Source organism: Marmota monax, unplaced genomic scaffold (genome assembly GCF_021218885.2).
Source record: "Marmota monax isolate L192 unplaced genomic scaffold, Marmota_monax_Labrador192_F-V1.1 WCK01_AAM20220418_F8-fsc00004, whole genome shotgun sequence".
In the NCBI taxonomy this organism is placed as follows: Eukaryota; Metazoa; Chordata; class Mammalia; order Rodentia; family Sciuridae; genus Marmota; species Marmota monax.
Genome location: NW_026692881.1, coordinates 28,861,526 through 28,882,969, shown reverse-complemented (window position 1 = coordinate 28,882,969; position 21,444 = coordinate 28,861,526). Strand labels below are relative to the sequence as shown.

Genomic DNA, 21,444 nt, shown 5'->3' with positions numbered 1-21,444 from the left:
TACTCTTTCCTGTGATTTTTATCAAAATGGTTCTACTTCTTGATAGTTGCCCAGACTGTCATATTTAGGGTTCTCTTGGATGTAGAGATTTATTTCCACCTTAGTAAGCATGTGCATCTTTTCATTCTGGCCACTTGTCCATTCTCCTATCACAGTGCTGGGTGTGTGAATCCATGAAAGAAAGGAGCAGCTCAGTGGGGTCCTATTTCTCTGTGGGAAGATCTTAGAACTAGCTTGTTTTCCCTCTCCAGTCATAACCTTGTCTCACTCCACTTGGCCCTGGTGATGAAACTTTATCCATCTCTCTTCCCACCTCATCCCATGCTAGGTATTCTCCCTGCCCTAATGCGGAACACAACTGAACGCCCCCCCATTTCCAGCTTCCTTTTTGATTCATCACTGCAAGAGACAGCTCTTGCAGTAAATTCCCTACCCCAAGCTCTGCCTCTTCCATTTTGGCACAGCTGAAGTCTACCCAACCCCAAATACTGTCGTCTAGGAAGCACCCCAAATCATTGCCTGCCCTAGTTGGTGACATGGTCTGAAATTGACACCAAAGGTAAGCAGTGCACTTGCTCTCACTTCCAAGAGTTCACGGAATGCGTGCTGACTGTGTGGTAGTAACACCCAGATTATGATTTATAGACCCTTGGAGAGAAGCTATGATTGTTTACTCTGGGATGAATGTTAGGAGTAAAACCTTAAAGGAGACATATTGATGAATCTCAAAACACACTGAGAGAAGGAAGCTAAAGACAGAGGGCACATGTTGGATGGTTCTATTTATGTTCTAGACTGTGTGATAAGAGATAGAAATAGGTGCTGAGGTTGTCTCTGACCTGGGTGTCTAGGTGAACTAAGGAAGGAGCAACAAGGACATCCTGGGGTGCCAGCAGCCTTCTGTACCTCGACAGAGATTGGGTTATATGGGTGAATGCGTTTGTTAAAACTCATCAAATTGCATATTTAAGATCTATGTTTTTTACTTATACACAAATTATTATATCTTAATTTTTAAGATCCACCTAAGAGCAGAAATTGCAGAGAAAACGTATGATCATATTCTATTAGTAGTTAAAGAGGAAATGTTATCTGGGTAGGTTTGAAAAAAAAAAACAGTAAAGTGGGGAGAAGAGAGGGCATGCTCTTGAGTGTATGGCCAGAAAAAGGTAGTGAGAACACGGCCAGTTTTGCTGTGGTTCACAGCAGATTAAAAAATGAGAAGGGATGAATCTTTTATGTGGAACCTTCCAATGTTTCTAAAACTCTTCCACCCTGCTGCCTTCGCCACAGTACCTGAAATAAGTCACAACTGTTGGGTTTCAGCTTGGGGGGTGGGAGGTTTACAGTGGAAGTTCGATAATAGCTAATACATAGATCCCAGCCTGATATCCTGAAGGCCAGGAAGACTGCGAGTGTGCTGTTGGGCTTTGTTTGGTTTTGTTTTGCTTTGTTGGGAGGTGGAGATGTGGACAGGGTTTTGTTTTTATTAATTAGTTGCAAATGTTTGAAACTTGGGCAATTTCACATAAAAATTTGAACATCTGGCGATACCTGGCTCACATGGAAAAACAGCAGTAATTGCCTGGATCTGAGTAGTGATTCATCCTTTAACAAGATTAAGAAATAATTTACTTTACCTGTCCTGCCACTCACAATTATCTCAGTCCTCTGGGTATTTTAATTTGTAGCCTCTGAGTTTAACATTGATGGAGCCCCTCCTGTATACCAGGAACAATCCAGGGCTTTAGTCAATACTTATGGAGATACTATTATTACATCCAGACGAGGTAACCAAGGTTCAAGAGGTGAAGAACTCACCTGAGGTTGTCCAGCCCAAAGTAGCAAAGCCCGGGTTTGAACTCAGTTTTCTTACCCCAGAACCTATAAGCTTACTGAGCACATTGTTGTTGTTCTTTTGTTCATCTTAGACTTCAGTTTCACCCATCATTTTGTAAAAAGTTAGTACTTACCTGGTTAGTTGAGTTATTGTTAGTTTCTGTGTGATTTATTTTGATGGTATAATTCCTGTTCTTTAAATTCCTGGTTTTGCATCCCTCTTAATAAAAAAAAAAATTGTGTACATATGTATCTTATGTACTGATAAACAATATTCTTGTACTATATTTATATTATATATATTCCAAAACACACATGTACTTAAAAGTGCTAAAGAATAGTATATAAATCTAGAATTTTCTTTCCACACTGCAGTCGACTATCTTGTAGTTATTGCACACTCTATTTTGGCAAATGACAGATCAGATGATGCCTGGACAATGATTCTGCCTGAAAGCATTTTCATATCAGAGACTGCCAATTTTGTACCCAATAAGCTGTCCCTTCCTGATAGAGGATGCAATAAAAAGGTCACTATACCAGCTCAGATTATGGAAAATTCTCCATTGTTAGAACCAGTGTTATCTATCTGTGGCCACATTTAAAACACTGTGTTCTAAAACCTTCTCCAGCTGTGAACTTCAAAATAGCCAAAGGCATCTTTTATTCATCTTAAAGCATCTGATTTGCCTTTGGGAGTTCAGGTTCTTTTCAGACATCTAATTCTGACAGGGGGTTGAGTTTAGAGGGAAGCACTATTCTCCAGGTCTCAGTCTCTCAGTCCAAGATGTGGGGGCTTCAAGCACAGTGGGATCTCTCATCTCCCAGGGTTGCTGTCATGATTAACAAATTTGTGGCTTTAAAGTACTTGGGCAAAAGCAAGAGAGGCTGTGGATAATGAATCAGTGCGAAATGTGCTTGCGGACATGTACCGGCCGCTTTCCCGGAATCCTGATACTCTCAAGAGAGTGTGGCAGAGAGCATGTGTTTCAGGGACACACTGTGTGCTTGCACAAAGGTAAGGCCACGTTCTGCCTCCAAATAGAGTGGTCACATGTGGCTGGGTAGGTGCTTCCACCTGAGAGCTCACCCACATTCCTGGACCTCCTTCCACTTTCATCTTATATGATCCGAATGAAGTTTTCTTTAGGAACATCCTTCTGTTTGGAACATTCTCTTCTGCCTTCCCCCAACCCCCTTAATTTCTTAGTAAATTAATCTTCAAGGCCCAGTCGGAACATCATGTTCTCCATTGTGTCCTCTGCAATCTCCCTGACACCAGGCTAACTTCATCTTTTCTTTTCATGCCCTTCCAGAAAATCAGAGTGTGACATTGAGGGCTGGCAAGGGAACATGTTTAACACATCCTTTGCCCACTCCTTAGAGGTAAAATTACTTTTTTTGGTTCATGTTATTATTGGAAATGGAAATATGTAGAGTTGTTTGTGTGAAATGTGAAACATAAACCATGATTGCAACCTGAAATGTTTTCTCTCATGGAGAGAAAACTAATAGGAACCACTGACCATATCCCCAAACTCTAAACAGTCCTTCAACCATTTACTGCTGGAACTTTACACTGGGACACTGTAGTTAGGCACGTCCACGCCTGGTCTCCTGCTAATTACATGCTCTCTGAGAGTCCCCAGCTTATTCATCAATAAGACCACTAACACTGGGCTGGTGGTGTAGCTCAGTGGTAGAGTGTGGCCTGGCAAGCTTAAGGCCCAGGTTCAATCTCCAGGACTGCAAAAATTAAAAAAAAAAAACAAAACATAAAGACTGCTTATACCTGGCCTGTCATAGTGTAGGCTCTCCATATGTATTTGTAGAATGAAGTTAGCTCACAGACCCAAAGGGTGGGGGAAAAAGACTGGCACTGATTTTTAACCAGGTCTCCTGTTCTAGTCCTTGTCTATCTTATGTAACTCTTATGACCACAGCTCCAGGAAGTTCTGTGAAGTCAAAACTTAAACCCATAGGTCAATGATCTCAAGAAAAGAAGCCAGTGAACAAGAAGACCTGATTACGATGTAGTCAGGAAATAGATGATCTGGGGTCCTGGAGATTGTCTAGTCCATTAACAGTGAATGCGAGGTTTGCCAGAGTGACTTGGAACTTTTCTGTGTTGAGACAGATGAATTATAAATACTTCAAACTGTGCCACTGGAAACGCTTCCCTCTGCATTTTGCCTCCCGGGAGGGCCATGGAGGGGAAGAGCACAGGGAGCCCTGCACCTGCTCCAGGGTCAGCACCTCTGTCAGCTCTGGGCCGAGAGTGCTGATGCTGGGGTTTCGGTTCTCCACTCAGCTATTCATACCACCAACAAGGGTGACCTGCCTCCTGATTACCAGCGCCTGGGATTGTTTCCTGTAGCCACAGCTGGCGGGGGCCTCTTGGGCATGTGCCTGCCACCTGGTGCCTTCCCCGACCAGGAGCTTGCAGCTGTATGTGCCGCAGTAAGAGTTTTCAGACAGCATGTGAAAACGTATAGAATGTATGCATTTCCATTTCCTAGGAAAGCAGTAAACCATGGCTTTGATAAAAATAAAACATACTTTCACCCAAATATTGGATACTTATATCTCACAGTGATTTTCACAGAAATTTGTCAAACTCTGTTCACAAGGCATTGAGTACCTAGTATGTACAGAGCCCCACACAAAGGAAATGGTGACAAAAGCAAGATTCTTGCCCTCCAGAAGCTCAGCAGCTGACAGGGAAAATAAGACAGTCCCTAGGTGACTCTGTTACAAGGCAGGCTATGATGAATCCCATGGTAGAGCTGCTATTTGGGGAAAAGATGGGAAGAAACTGATTCTAGCCAGAGTGATTCTGGAAGTCTTGATGGAAGAGGTAACTTTTGAGCTGCATTTTAAAGCACAAATGAATTTTCAGAAGATTCCAATGGAAAGGAGATTGAGGAGTCTCTGAGAGATGCATGGGAAAGATAAAGTGTTAGAGAGTTAGCCATGTGTTCAGAGTATAGAGAAGATTGGGCCACTGACGGAGACCCCAGCCTGGTGGATGGCACCGTGTGACCCGTCTTGTCTCACATATGGGGCTTGAGCTTTGGGGATGCCTGTGACCCTTCTCCCAGCCGATCTCATCTGTGGCTGCTTCCTTGAAGGCAATCCAAGACTGCCTCTCATTGCTATTTGGAAATCTTGCCTATGGAGAATATCGTCAGAGAGTAATTTGAGATGCCCGATGTCTGTTAAACTAATTATGCTTTGGTCCTCAGAGTACCTTGGTGCTCTCAATCTTGAATGCTCAGCAGATTTTATGTAGTATCTGAATTATTAATGGAGATGATCTGGAAGAGGGGGCTTGGCTGCTTGTTCCGTTTTGAGCAGGTCTTGGGCGAGTGGCATTACAGGAAGAAAGGCAGCTGCTTGCAGAGTGATGGACGAAGCAGGCCTTCCAGAGGAGCCCTGCCCAGACAGGAGCCTGTGCCAGTATGCTCAGAAAATCACGGCCTGCTTTGGAGGGATGGGTAAGACCCCTTAAACATTGGGCTTTGCAGAGAAGATTCCCAGGGTTGATGATGCCGACGAGCAGGGCTCATTTTATTTCTTGCTGTAGCCGCGAGCAGAAGCAGCTGCTAGAGGGGAAGAATCTCCAGTGGTCTAAGTTGACATTGGCAAATCCGATAGCACCTCTTCTGGAGCCTTGCTACTTTAAAAAAGTCCTTTCTCTGCTTATTCTTTGCTCAGCAGCAAAGATTATCTTGATGATTGTGAGCAACTGCAGGTATCTCGGGGAGGCTTGTTGAGCAATTTTGTTTGCTTATTTTGATTTTAAAAAAATATCCAAAAACCAACTGACCCGATTATCATCAATAAAGCTGCGGGCTAACTTCAGAGCATTTCCTTAGACAGCCAGATTCCATAAGGATTCTCATTTTAAGGTGTTGCTTGGTCTCTGAAACAAAATTTTTTTTTTCCTTAGTAAGAAGCAGGTAGATTTTAGTTGATTTAAAAGCAGAGGAGGTCACTTGTCTGGAAAAAAAAAGACCTGAATCTGCATTACGTATTAAAGACAGTGTTGAGTAACTGCTATGTGGATTGACCTGTGATTGACAAGAGTGATATTTATGGCATACATTCCCTGAGTGCCGTGCAGTCCCCAAACACTTGGCTCTGGGTTGGGTTCATCTCATCAGGTATTTATTAAGCTCCTATAGTACTATAGGCAGAGTACTCAGGGCCTCTTGGTACAGCCTAAAGCTCTTTGGTGAATTTTCCTGCCAATGGTCTTTTTTCATAGCTTATCAAATACCAGTTTGTTTAAGGTGCATTGGAACTGTTTTTAGCAAGATTAGGAACTTCCTAACTGATCAGATATACAGGCTAGAAAAACCTCGGATGAGGATTAAGCATTTGTAATCATCATTAGCTGGGTGTTTACTCTGACCTGTGTGGAGGAGGTTAAGTTGAAAACTCTGGGCACCTGGAAAGTGGAATTTAGTTCACAGGTGACTGGTCACTTCTGGCCCCAAACCTCAGACAGCCAGCATCTGGACTGTCCCGTCTCTCTACTGCCTGAGAAAGGCGCTGGCCTTAGCTTGTCTTTTAAAAGCAAGAAAACCTTTGTCATTGTCACCAGCCCTCTTTAGGATCCCCCCTTAGTTTTCCTTTTACCCTGACATAAAATTCTTGAAATGTATCAGACTTCTCTCACGTAATCCTGTTATTGAGAAAATTAAATGTCATCTTCTCTGTCTCACAGAGACACTACAGCGTTTACTAGGAAAACACTCTAGAAGAATCTACTCAGACTAGGTGGGCTGCAGGAATCTGAATTTTAAACAAATTGGTCCTGGACTACATTTTGGGAAATCATTGAGAAGCTATTTTACATTTCATATCTTCAGAATAGGCATGCAAGAAATATAACATACAGGTTATTTTACATGCCTCATAACCTGTTTTAAGAGGAAACCTGAAAGAATTTTCTTTGGGGAGAAGGCTGGTATTTAGGATTTAATTCCCAAACTTTTGTTACAGAAATTTCGAGGTGTGTCTTGCCAGCGTCTCTCATCTCCCGTGTTTCCACTGCCCCAGCTTCTCTCCAGGCCGGGAAGCCTCAGGGCAGTCTCGTTCATCCATTCTTACTGTGCTTCCCATTAGGCTAGAGCAATTCTAGCAAATTTGGTTTCTCTGGTTCTTGAATTCTGTTTCCAAATCCTTCAGTAATAACAGAGGCTAGAAACAAATGAAGCAAGGATTTCTTTTCTTTCTTCATTCGCCCAGAACCTTGGCGGAAGGTTCTGACTACTATGAAAAGAAGAGTTTTGTGTAGGGGACTGGCTCCTCCTAGGCTTTCTAGATTGTCATGCAAAAGTCTCTCGGTTTCTCTGAGGCTTACTAGGGCTTCTTCTGAAATGCTGGAGTAGACCGGGGTTTCTCAAATGCTGGCTCTGGTCTGGGGAACTTTTAGAAATTGGAGTTCTTGGGCTCCACAGAATCTCACGTGGAGGTCTGGTTGGTACCCTAGATTTTGTAGTTTTTGAAAATTCCACAGATGGTTCTTAAGCACAGGGAACCACTGAACTGGATGGTCTTGGAGGGCTTTTCCACCTTGGTAATCTTATTCTGTTTAAAGTATAAAAGTGGTTTTAATGAAAAGAAATTTTTATTAGGACCTCATAGCCCAGTGAAGGAGCAGTGGTGTGGGTTTGTCCACTTGGACTCGTGACCATTGCATGGTTATAGACTCACATATTATACCTGACATTCCCATGTAGGTGTCAGAGGATAGATGCCCATTACCAGGGCAGTCCTTTGTGTATCAGCCCCTTAATCGAGTGACAGCCCTGCCAGCATATAACAGAATAGCCTTGTGAAAACCTGGCATTTCTGTCTCCTCCCTCTAATTCTGCTGATTCTGCAAGAACAGAAAAAAACATGAAACAGCTTTGAAACTATTATTAGCTTTGGACGAGTGGAAAGAGACAGAGGATTTTGACAGCATGAGGGGAAGGAGTCCCCCTGTAGAACATGGAAAGGAAATGATTACTGTGGCCTGGAGCTGGACTTGTCACTAGTTGAAACTGAGGAACTTTAATTGAGGTCCCTGCTCTGTGAGATCTGAAATGCTGGAGAACCTGGAACTGTTACCCTGGAGGTTTTTTTTTTCTCCTTTGTTATGTATTTTTAGATTATATACACATGAGTCTACATGCCTGGGCCTATTCTTAGTACTCTTCCAGATGATGTGGATATTCTAGGAATATTTGCAGAATTCTTTTAGGTTTTGCAGCCCTGTTCTTTTGCTCTAGATTCAGCATCAACCTTGTTTTCAAACATGCATTCGTGTCTCAGACCCACGTAGCCTTGAGTTCCTGGTAGTGGCTGTTTTTATACCTAATCATCTGACTGAGAATATGGAGCCCTAAGCTCTTGAAGGGTAATCTCTTAAATACATCTTTCTTAATCTTCTTTTCTGGGCAGTGCAAGAAAGAGATCATAGGGATTCAGGAGAGCTGAGAGAGAGAGAGAGAGAGAAAGAGAGAGAGAGAGAGAGAACACACTCTGGTGCAGCACAGTTTCTTGGGCTCCTGGTGTCCATTCTTCATTTCTTTCTCATCCATGCCAAAATGCCTTCCTTCCTTGGCTTAAAGTGTCTGGGGAGACAGTGCCTCTCTGAGAAAAGCAAAGTCGCTTCATCTGAGAGAAGCAATACCAGGGGCTCTTTCAGAAGGAGACTGATTGTCCAGGACCTGAGTGTCCCTGGGATGCCCTACTCTGCTCACAGGCAAGCCACCATTGCCTATTTGTTGTTTCTGTATCCCAAGGACCGTGGCCCACCTGAGCACGGGTTGAACAGCTGTGATCCTTTTGGTAAGTAAAAGAGCCCAGTCTGGACATGGTTTCGTGTTTTGTGATTGACATAAGTAATAAAGTACTATCTAAACCATTTTTCCCAAAGTGTTCTTCAAAGGAAACACTATCCTTAATATATAATTAATGGGAGGGAGGGTAGAAGAAATGGAGAATGTAACCTAAGTACAGCTACGGAGCTCAACTCTGAGAGTATTTCAGCCCATGATTTTATAATCTCGATAACAAATGTATCTCTTTCCAAGCCTTTACAATTATTAGTTTTAGTAATAGGAAGTGTGATGGAAAAGAATGATCTCTATCAATAGATGTTGTTCTTTCATATAACAAAGGAGGAATAAAGAAGAAATATTGCAGGCAGCTGAGTGATTCTAGTGAGGGGTGACCTAAATAAAATTGGAGTTCAAACTGTGCTGCCACCTGGGGAGAGCTGTCTTGTGAAATATTTTAAAAGAAAAGAAAAATAGTTTTTCATATTGAGAGAACTTACTGATACTTCTTTTCAGTGATGTTCATTAAACTGTAGCCACTGATCCTTCTGCCAGGGAAAGAAATAGAGAAAGCCAGGTCTGAGGATGGAGTTTTCAGAGTTGGGAGTTGTAATGGTGCCTTTACTGATGACAATGATACCTGCCCATCTGGCCACACCCTGTCAAAATCAGTCCTTGAGTTAGTACAGGAGGCAGAAGGCTATTAGACACAGTCCTTACATATTTTTGTAGTTGAGTCAAGAATGACAGAAAGCGTACTAATACCTGGTAATTCTGGGACAGCCAGAGAGGAGGGCAAGATGGCTTTAAGTTTAGGTGAGAAAAAGTAGTTAGCCTATATTAAGCTGTTTCATTGCAATTCATTTTTAACAGTTATTCATATGTTGTATAATTTACTCATTTAAAGTATGCAATTCTGTGTGTTTTAGTACAGTCATTGATGGGTGCAGTCATCACCACAGTGAATTTTAGAATATTTTCATTACCTTGAAAAGAAACCCTATACCCTTTAGTTATTCTGTCTGTCCCCACCTTAACTCTTCCAGCCCCATTCCCCATCCTTAAGAATTCACAGATCTGCTTTCTGTCTCTGTAGATCTCCTTATTCTGGAAATCTCATAGGAATGGACTCATATAATATATGGTCTTTTGCATCTAGTTTCTCTCACCGAGTGTAGTGTGTTCAAGGTTCATCTAAGTTGTACCAGCACTTCATTCCTTGTTGGGGCTGAGCCATATTGCATGGTGTGGATTAATGACATTCTGTTTATCCATTTCTCAGTTGGTGGATATTGAGGTCGTTTTACCTTTTGGCTGTTATGAATAACACCAGCGTGGACATTCAGGTATATGTTTTTGTATGGACATGTTTTCAGTTATCTTGGGCACATGCCTAGGAGTGGAATTTCTGGGACCCATGGTCACTCTATGTTCAAACTTCTGAAAAATTTCTAGGCTATTTTACTAAGTGTCTGCTCCATTTTTAATTTTCACCAGCAACATATATGTGTTCCCATTTCATATATAGGTTCCACCAGCACATGCTCTTATCTAACTTTGATTCTAGCCATCCTTGTGAGTGTGATGTGACATCACACTATGGCTGTACTGAGCTTTGACTAGGACAAGGAAGGGCTGGTGGCCAGCATAGTGCTAAGGCCTGACAGGATTCCGATTCCAACTGATGCTGATGGTGACAGCCCCTTGTAACATGCCTTTACGAGTGATACCTAGTCAACTGCTCACACTGTCAAAATCAATCCTTTCTCTCTCCAATAGTCTTTACTTCATACTCTAAGCTCAGGCCTTTCAGGGGAGCAAGGAGTGAGGATGGAGAAACCATGGCTTCTGCCATTCCAAAAACACTTTGCTCAGGACCAGGTGACCATGCCTCCTGCAGCTTTGGGCACCTCCCTCAAATATTGGCCCCACATCTGGTGGATGCTTAAAATCTCTTTTTTTGAAAAAAAACCAACTTATTCCACAAATTAGGATAAAAACCAAACATGGGGATTTCTGCTGGGGCTAACATTTTATGGTTGATGGCTTTGGTGCTTCTACTGAATACTTCTACTGAAAGAGAGTCAAATCAGATATTTTTGGAATAAGTTGTGGCTGTTCCTGAAAGAGAAGGTCTGTCAGCAGGAGAAGGCAGGAGGTCAGGGATCCAGGTAGAGTGCAGTTGAATGAGAGCATGCTGCATGATGGCTTGTAGCAGGTTCAGTCGTGAGAGAACAATAAACAGCATCAAAAATCCCTGGGATAAGGAAAGGGTAAGCCTCACTGGGGCAGCCGCATCTTAGTGGAGGCAGATAAGGAAATCTGGGAGATTAGCTGTTGCTGTGCTTTGAGGTTGGACCTTCCAGAATTTGAATCCTGGCTCTTCTGCTCTCTAAATGTGTTACTTTGGGAAGTTGGTATCTCCAAGTCTCTGTTCCCCTCTCTGTATGTTACGTGGAAGAGTGTACACCTTATATCAATGCTAAGAATAGGTTCCCCACCACCACATGGGACCCTGGGCATTTTTGTGTGTGTGTGGGGGGGTGGTCCTTGTCTCTAGAAATAATTTCATTTTGTGTGTCCATGACCCACTCTTGTTCAACCATGGGAATGAAATGTCATGCCAACCTGAGGAAGCAATTGCCTTTCAGGCTCTTTTCCTGGAATGGAGCCATCTCAAAGCCCCATACAACCACCAAGAAACTCCATTGGCATGATGCCCGGGACTACTCCAGGCATCTGGTCAACCTCTATCAAGCATGGAGAGATGTAGAAGATGATCATCATTGGAGAGAACTCTGAGGAGGAACCTGAAATGTCCCACCCTGATAGCATTGCTGGTCCTAGATACCAGAAAGGGACTTGGACATTTTTAAGGAAGTCATGGATAGGACCTTGCTTGCCCAGGTCTAGGGGCAGTATTGATTATGAAGGTTAAATGACAACAAGCATATCAAGTGTCTAATATTTTGGCACATACAAACATACACTAAAAGTGATCTACAATAATAAAAATAGTTTATGTTTTTAAAATGATTTTGATGGTTGCCTTCCACCACCATGAAGCAATAGCAATGCAATTTTTGTGTTGCTGGAGCTCAGGTCTGTAAATGCAGCACAGGAAGTGGGATTCTCAGGAAGCCAGTATGTGTGCTCAGCACATCCTGCTTAGGACAGGTGCTCGGAGGAAGGTGCCCCTCCCGCAGTCCTGCTTGTTCCTGTGCTAGCAGAGCACCAGTGAGCTCAGGAGCAGCTCCTGGCAGAGTACTTGGGAATATTTGGCAAAGGCCTCCTGCAGCTGCCAGAAAGGCCTCAAGATGCTGTAGCTTCCTGTTGTTGTCTGATTCTCAGCTCCTGCTTTGAGCTGTGCAGGGCTTCATGCTTCTCCAAGTGTCCCTCTGTCCTTTGTCATGCTCAAAACAACCCTAGGAAGTTGGTAGGGAAGGAACTCTTTTCCCCACTTAAGAACAGGAAAGGAATTAGGAAGAAGCTGGGACATGTGGACAAAACAAATATATCAGTGAACATACAAATCACTTTTGCAAGTGGGTATAACCCTCTGAGGACGCAGCACTGTTGAAGGGGCTCAGCTGTCATTCATTGGGCACCTGTTAGGTCTCAAAGGTCATGAAGTATTTTATATTTTTTTCCTCGTTTAATATTTGCAACAATTCAACAAAAACTATTTTTATCCTCATTTTACATATGAGAAAACTGAGACTCATACAGTTAAGAGACCCACCTAAGGTCATATAAGTAGCGAGTGGAAGAGCTAAACTTGGACCCAGGTCTGCCTGACACCTAACTTCATAGTCTTTTTTTTTTATTATTGTTTTTTTTTTTTATTGTAACTTCGTAGTCTTGACAATTATGTGGAACTGCCTCCATGGGTCATCCACGAGTTCTGGTGAACACAGGCACAAAGAAAGTCAGTAAATAACTTTGTAATTGAGTCCAATAGCAACCCAAATTTGAGGACTTTCATAAAACAAATTGCTTATGTCAGAAAAATTAGTAAAGATTTCTCTTCCCTAATTCATAAATGCATGTTACCTGTAGGGGGTTTTTTGTTTGTTTGTTTGTTTTGTATTGGTTTTCCCTGCACTCTACTGTAGGAAATTAAAGTTTCAAATCTGAGTTTCTTTCTGTCCTGTTGAGCTCTTAGGTCTAGTACAAAAGAAAAAGCCTATTTAGAGTGATTACCTTCTTGACAAGCAACCAAGAAGAGTCTGGCACTGTTAATCAAAGCTCTAAGGATATCTGGAGAGGGTTCAGTGGTTATGTAAGTCAGCTGAGTCCAAATCCCAAAGAAGAATGTTCTGGGCTGAAGGCTGGAGACTGAAGTAGACTTGGCAGCCCCCTCCCTGGAAGAACAATGTATATCCCTGAAGATAGGAAGAAACTCTCCTGCTTCTAGCACCTGATGGGGCCTGCTTGTGTGTTCAGCATGCCCCTAGGGATTGCCTTCACCGGGGATGGTCTCCCAAGACCCCAGCACTTAGACGTCACATAACTGAGAGGACCTCATGTGTACATTGTTGTTTCTCAAAGTGGTATCAACCAGTCTTCAAACAAACCATAATATCTAACATGTGGTTATTTAACTTTTCTTTTCATGTCCTCTTCTCACTTCGTTCACTGCTGTTAGTCCATAACCCCAGACACAAACATAAGAGGGCCCAGGGAAGGTCTTGGGAGTTTTGGGACAATGGCCAAAAGGGACCATTGAGCAGATGCTTCAAGATGCTGGAGTTTTTCTGTAGCATCTTTCTGGGGGTATTGAGAGGCCATGGTGGGGAAAAGATTTCAATTCCTCACAACCCTAGGCTCAAGTCTGAAGACCCTCAATTAAAACTGAGGTAGATATTTTGCTTGGCTGTGAAAAAAAAAATCCTGGGAGATTGGAAAGAGGATGTCTGCCCTCACCCCCAGCCTTGCTCTGATGACCCATGGCTTGTCTGTGACTGTTCTGGGATACAAAGTAGTGACAGGCCTGTGCTGCCCACCAGGAGCTGTTCTCAGCTGGGCTCCTGTTCCTTCACGGGCCCAGTCTCTATGGCCATGTCTCATCTGGTCTGTTGGGAGACATGGTTCTCTTTAAAAAGCAGTCTTGCTTGACCTGTGATCTGTTGAGGATGGAAATGACACGTGGTGGCCAGTTCCTTCTAGGTCTTGGCAGGGCACGGACAGAGAGATCTGAGGTTTCGGCTGTCTGGTAAAGCATTAGATAGTTTGCCAGTTACCAGTAACCCCTGTTAGCTGCCTGCAGCTCCCAGTCCATTAGTTTAATCAGATTTCCCAGAATCATACCCTTTAAGCCCTTGACCGTCAGGCCTAGCCTTCCTATTGTGTCCCACGGTTAACCCCCACACACCCGCAGCAGACTTCTCTGTCACTGAGGCCTGTCCGCCCTGTCCTTGCTCTGGACCCACTGTTCTGCTGGCCTATGCAGCCTTCCCTGTTCCTCTCCCTGGGGAGGCTCATTCCTGCCTCTTGCCTCATCCTCTGCTGTGCTCTCGTAGCATCCTGCGTATGTCTCTGTTCAGGTGGCCTATTTATTAGCCTCTGTCTGCCTTTTAGCATGCTGAGTCCCTCCTGAGGGCATCTAGGGAGCCACGATCATATTTTTTTCCATTATAGTCCCTGGCATGGAGAAAGAGCAGTAGGAGTGTAAGTGAATGAATTAATGTTTGCAGGAATGAATGAATGCAGTAGGACACAGTGAGGGTAAAATGGTCCCCTGCATTCAAGTGGTTGAAATAAGGAGAAGGAAAGGATAATTTCTATTCATAGAGTAGAAGGAAAAAAATAGATTCTTTTTTTTTTTTTTTTTTACTTATTTCAAGTGTCTGAATCTGCTCGGTGCAGTCTTTCTTGTTTTTGTTTTATTGATTGTTTTTGTTTCTCTGTTTTAATTTTAGGCCCAAGAATGTGGGCAAGTTACTACTTTCACATGAAATTTTCCCATTGAAATTACTCTCTGGAGTAAAGAAATATGCTGAAATGCCTGGTCTGTTTTAATTATATGTGTTTAAAAAACTAATCTAAAGTTAGAGGGTAAGATGGTCTGTTTAAGTGTAGTGTTCGACATCTTTTTTACACTGGCTTTAAAAATGTATGGATCTTTCCAAGAGCAGCCTACCTTCCGAGACACCCCTGACCTAGCATGATTTGGTCCCAATGATGTTGGAACATGGCCCAGTGCTTACGATTACAGAGTCCTGTTAGCTTGGCAAGTCAGCCATGAGCTTGTGATGGCGCTGGGCACTGACACAACTACCAGCAGAAAGGTCAAGTAGGCTGTGCTAGTCATTGGTGTGGCCAGGTAGTCAACAGGGAGGTGACACCATCCCTGGATTGCAAGATGAAGGTGCCAACAGGACGATATCGTAGTCTGTGTGCTGTTCACTGGGGTACAGAGAGGCCAGGAGAATGATGGTTCCCTGCTCAGCCTGCAGAAGGCACTGCAGTCAGAATGCCTTAGGGCCTTCAAATTTAAATATGTCAAAACTCTAGGTGGGCAGTGATATGCTTTAGAATTCTAGATTTTTTTTCCCTGGGGATTGAATCCAGGGGCATTTTACTACTTCTCCATATCCCTGCCCCTTTAATTTTTTTTTTTTTTTTTTTTGAGGCAGAGTCTCGCCAAGTTGCTTATGGCTTTGCTAAGTAGCTGAGGTCTTTGAACTTGGATCCTCCTGCCTCAGCCTCCCAAGTCACCGGGATTATAGGCATGCACCACCGTGCTAGGCTCTAGATGTTTCTTAAAGATAAAAATAAAACTTTAAGTCGATAGCAAAGAAATCAAACATTTAACTTTTACAGAGAGCAGGAGAGTCAGCCCCAGAGAAGTAAATGACTTTCTCAGAATTCTGTTGTTTGATCAGAGGTGGTATTGGATCAAGACCTCTGGGCCTCCTTTCTTAGTTTCTAATATGGTGGAAGAGAAGACCAGAGGATTTTCAAATGTATTTTTAGTTTATTTGCCACCTAGCTCTGGTGGGGACGGTCCTCTTATGGGACCCTTCTGTATGATGCACAAATGGCCTTCTGAGCCCCTTTATTCTGGACTGTATCTGTAGAGTCTAACTTACCAGGCAGTAAGTTCCTTGTTAGCAAGAGTTGTATTAGTGGTCAGTTTCTCCAGTGTATAACACAGTGCTTGGTAAATAAAGGTACTTTGCACATTTTAAATTGAGATATATTTCAAAAAAATTGGTCATCCTAACATGTACAGTTCTATAATTTTAAGTATATCTACAACCATCATCACTATCTAATTGCACAGCAGTTTTACTCCCCTCAAAGGAAACCCTGTACCCACGAGGAGTCACTCTATTACTGGCATAACCTGACCCCTGGTAACTGCTCATCTATTCCAGGTGTCTATGATTTGTCTATTTTGGACATTTCATATAATGGGAGTCCTATGACATGACCTTTTGTCTTCTACTCCTTTCACTTAGCATAATGTTTTCAAGGTTCACTTATGTTGTGGCCTGTATCAATATTTCATTCTTTTTATGGTCCAGTAATATTCCATTATATGGATATACCACATTATCTTTACATATTTACCAGTCATTAGCATGGTTTCCACTTTGGGGCTATTATGAATAATGCTTCTCTGGACGTTATATGCAACATTTTGTATGTATTTTCAATTCTCTTGAGTATATACCTAGGAGTGTATTATTGGGACATGACAATCCTATATTGAACTTTTTTGGAGGAACAACTAAACTGTTTTCCACAGTTATTTTGCATTCCTATCACTAGATACAATTTAAAATTAAACTCAAGTTCCTCCTATCTGTGAAATAACTTGTTTTTACCAAAATAAAAAATCCCAGCCAGCTGTCGTGGTGCACAGCAACTCCAGAGGTAGAGGCAGAAAAATCAAAAGTTTGAAGTCAGTTTGAGCAACTCAGCGAGGCCCTAAGCAACTTAGTGAGACTAGTTCAAAATAAAAAATTAAAAAAGCTAGGGATGTAGCTAAGTGGTAAAGCACCCCTGGGTTCATTCTCCAGTAACAAGCAAACAAACAAACAAAGCATACATTCATATCTATTTATATCCTATATCTTTAATCTTCAAAACTGCTTATATCCGTACAACCTAGAGATCTATAGACATACCGTGTAAAGAAAAGCAGGGCCTTTACTCTGAGACATTATTTAATTGATTTACTTATTTATGCTGAAAGTGCCTTACTGTAGCCCCAAGATTCATTTGCTTGCTGTTTAGAAGTCTCTCCTACTCCAAGTTCCACAAGCAAAGACAGCAACTGAAATTTATCAGAGCCTGGGAACATTCCAACTCCAGTGCCCAGAAAAACCCAGTTCGCAAAGGTTTGCATGTAGCCCAGTAGAGAAGGAGAATTCTCATGACACAGAAAAAGACCCTATGGGATACAGATGGACTTGGGATGAAAGGTCAAGTTATTGAGGCCACTGCCAGCATCCAGCCTTCTCCCTTCTGTCCATGATGGCCCAGATATTTTGTAAGGTCATTTCTGACATTGCTGGAATGTTCTGGCCTAGTGGAACAACTTTCAGTTCTGTTTCATATCAGTCTTTTCCCTGATGGACTACTATGTGATTCTAGTGTGCGGCTGGGTACATTCATCTCTTATCCTTCCCGCAGGCCAGACTTGTCCTTAAGGGGCACAAACTCTGTCATCACTTGGTAATCAGCAGTCCTGATGGAGTGGCAGCTATTTCATAAGTAACGAGATGGTGAGGTCATCAGTCTGTCCCGTATTATCCCTGATGGTAATATTATGTGACATTAATTTGTTTAGCAAGACTTCAGCTGAACGTGATGTCACATAGACCCTGGTTTAGTTGGGCAGTTAAGAGTTTAACGAGGATGCAAGCAGCTGCTCCCTACACGTTTCTTGGTTAGCTTCTTCATTAAGAAGGATACCAAGATTGATCCAGTTCATTTTCTCTATGCAGTGGCTGTTGGTACAGGCCAGTGGTACAGAATAGAAGACACAGAGACAAACCCACACATCTATAGTCATCTGACTCTTGACAAAAGTGCCAAAAACATACACGGTGCTGGGGAAACTGGTTATCCATGTAGAAGACTGAAACTAGACCCTTATTCTCTCACCCTGCACAAAAATCAACTCAAAATGGATCAAAGACCTAGAAATTAGATCAGAAGTTATGCGACTCCTAGAAGAAAATGTAGGGTCAACACTCCAGCATATAGGCACGGGCAATGACTTTCTCAATAGGACCCCTAACACTCAGGAAATAATGGTGAGTTAATAAATGGGATATCATCAAATTAAAAAGCTTCAGCACTGCAAAGGAAACAATTAGGAATGTGAAGAGAGAACAGAACCTAAAGAGTGGGAGGAACTCTTTGCTAGCTACTCTTCTGACAGAGGATTAATATCTAGAATATATAAAGAACTCAAAAATCTTTACAGCAAAAAATCAAATACCCCAATTAATAAGTGGGCAAATTAATTAAACAGACACCTCTCAAAAAATACAAATGGCCAATAAACATATGAAAAAATGTTCAGCATCTTTAGCAATTAGGGAAATGCAAATCAAAACTACATTGAAAGTTAAGGGACAGGACATATGTTTTCTCTCATATACGGAAGCTAGACAGGAAAAAGGAAAAGAAAGATGGGGTGGATCTCATGAAAATCAAAGGGAGATCAATATAAGAAAGGGACTGAGGTGTGAGGCGGGGAGGGAGGAAGTGCTGGGGAGTGATAATGGCCAAAGTATATTGTTATATTGGGTATTGTGTGCCTGTACAAATATGTAACAACAAATCCATCAGCAGGTACCACTATACGGCACCAATAAAAATATGTAGGGAAAAAAAAGAGAAAGAAATGCAGCTCAGTTGGACAGTGGCATAGAGGACTAGCACATCTGCTTGAATTGCAGATATATTCAGTTGTTTACGGATATGTATAAGCTCCCTTTTTAAAATTTAGACAATAGAATATCATAATAAAATGACACATTTATGTAGAGCTTGATAAATGTCATAAATCACTTCCTTTTCCCCCAAACCTAACTGCCGTCTGAAAAGACATTGGGGGAATATTTGTGAGGTAGATGTGAGCTCTGACCCCTGTTACTGAAGTTCATCCAAGTAGTCTCATTTGAATATTTTACAGGAAGAAGCCCTTTAGCCCAGTACATGTACACGCAAATTCCATTGTGTTTGCCCAGTAAAATGATCCAATTAATTACTGATTCACTTGAGAAAAAAAAATAATGTTTGTTGAACATGTTTGGTTTCTTTAGGGTATTGTTCCCTGTAATCTTGAGTGGTGGACTAACTGAAAGTGACCAGTGAGTCAAAGCAAAATTTCCCCCCTTTTTTAGCATAAAAATAGGGATAACTTACAGTCCCTTTTTTCCAGGACCAGCAGCCCAGCTCAGGGGAATGTCCGTCTCCTCCCTCCTGTTAGATTTCCTCTGACACTCCACCCCTTAGAACTTTGGCCCTATACATGGCTCTGTGATGCCTGCTTCTATCTAGTCCTACTTTTTAAATGCAAGTCTCCACTACTGACTGGTACTTATGGAGACTATCTCTTACTTCAGATTCTCAGGAATGAAAACTTTATTGGCCCAATTCATCTTTTTTCAAGACTGAATATATACTGTATGTCCTTGGCCAACGACCTATGGGTCTTTCTCCAATCCGGTATCTGCTAAGAATCTGGCTGTATCTAGCCAAGGGGAAGAGTCATGGCTCAATGCCTTCCCAAAAGAGAGGCAGAATGAGGGCAGAGGAGGAATGGCTGGGCAGAGTCTCCCAAGGAATGCTCTTACATCTGGACAGTGAGTATTGATAAATGAAAATCTTGCCACAGGAATTCTATGGCGTTTTCATGGATATATAGCCTAAATAACTGGAAAGATAAGCTGAGTAACCTTAGAACTAATTCATCTTTGTTTTATTCATCAGTCTCTAGAGGAAAGATTGTAGGGATATAAATGAATTAGAACAATTTTGTTTCTTGAACTAAGAATCTAGATACAGTCAGTTAAAAGGGAACAGTATGCTATGTCCCTTTTTTTAAGGAACCCTGAAGATACGTTTGCCTTGTGATATCCTTTCTTATCAAGTCTAGGAAATGGAACTGGGCTATAAAAGCAGTGGTGAGATTTTGCACATCTCCAAGCAAAGATGAGGCAATTGGGTGATGTTATCTGAGATTGTTTCTTTGAGATGCTTATGTTCAGAATCACAGGACAGATTGGTGCTCCTAATTACTTCCTGTGGGGTAAACAAGGACAGTGACACTGTGGTACTCCTCTTCTACCTACTCCCTAGTTTTCATTAGTTATAACATTGTTTTCATGTTCTTTGCTCAAAACATTCTCATTCTCTTCTGTAACCATAACCTGGTTATATGGTCTCAGTTTCATTGTAACTGAATTCACTGTTCATCGCTACTCCGTTTACTCTAAGTTTTCATTCCTGACTTTATTTCGACTCATCTCTTAATTGGCTGGCTATTGTTGTTAAATTCTTTTCCCAAGAAGGGTTCATAGTTTTGTACAGTCTGAGCACATTTGGGTTTTTGGTGGTCTCCATTGTCTTTATGTCTGTACAACATTTTGGCTAGGTGTAAGGTTCTTGGGACACACTTCCCTTTGCCAAGACTCCCGGGTATAGGGATGTGAGTTGTCCCTATTAACATTCCTGTATTAATGCAGGAATATTTGGAGGTGAAATGATAGGTTACAGCTCTCACAATCCAATCAGCTCATCCTAGTTTTAAAGGACTGACTGGGTGGTGACTGTAGCCAGGTGGGTTGTGTTTGGAAGAGGTGGGTCACTGGAGGCATGGCCTGGAAGGGTTCATCTTCTCTGCCACCCTTTCCCTCAACTTCTTTGCTTCCTGGCTGCCATGATTGGAGTTCTGTTCCTCCACCATGCCCTTCCACCCTGATGCCCTGCCTCACTTGGGCCCAGGGCAATGAGGTAAGCTTTGGACCGAGACTTCTGAATTTGTATGCCCCAAATAAACTTCTCCTCTAAGTTGTTCTTGTCAGATATTTTCATCACAGAAATGCGAAGCTGACTTAAACATTCCTTTGTCTTTCAAGCATCAGTGTTGCTGTGGAGAAGTCTAAGAGTAGTCTGTGTTCTTCTCTTTTCCTAGGTGATAGGCTTTTTATTTATTTATTTATTTTTGTCTTGGTATCTGGAAAATGATATCCTTGAAGTTCAAAAGCTTAGTGTAGGACTTGGATTAGCATTCTGAGTCAACTCTTGCCAAAATATTAAATCTATACACTTTAAATCTGTAAGTTCAGATCTATCTTCATCTTGGAAGGCACTGTTGTATTAATCCTTGAATACATCTTCTAATTCTTAGATTCTCTACTTCTCAGACATAAATTTGAAGCCTTCTCTCTCTCTCTCTCTATATATATATATGGCTTTTTCTCATTATTGTAGGATCTTTCTTCTGCTTTTATTGAAATTATCTTTAACTTTTCTGTGCTAGGAATTAGATATTTTATTGGCATCTGCTCTGTTCTTTGATGTCTCATTTCTTACTCAGTATTGATACTATGTTGATCTTCAGTTCTCATTTCTTAATTTCTATAATCATTTCCCCCTCTCATTCTATCATACATTCTTCTCAATCTTGAGCTCTTTTTCATTTCATGCATTAATTCAGCAGCCCATTGTCTATGCCCGCTCTTCTTCACTAGTCACATCCACCAGAGGGATCCCATGGAGAGGACAATCAGATCATGTG

The 21,444-nt window shown here is 42.0% G+C and overlaps 1 protein-coding gene across 6 annotated transcripts in view; it reads left to right on the top strand.

The window, feature by feature from the left end:
• The window catches only part of Ablim1 (actin binding LIM protein 1), a 271,582-nt gene that overhangs the window by 77,756 nt on the left and 172,382 nt on the right, over positions 1-21,444 (top strand). For 4 of the 6 annotated variants that reach the window (XM_058581323.1, XM_058581322.1, XM_058581324.1 and 1 more), the window contains exon 1: positions 8,427-8,685. The exons of the other annotated variants lie outside the window; for them this stretch is intronic. In XM_058581323.1, the coding sequence (XP_058437306.1) occupies positions 8,442-8,685 (244 nt within the window). In that variant the 5' untranslated portion in view covers positions 8,427-8,441. Of the gene's footprint in view, positions 1-8,426; positions 8,686-21,444 lie in introns of those variants that run through there. 6 annotated transcript variants of the gene reach the window in all.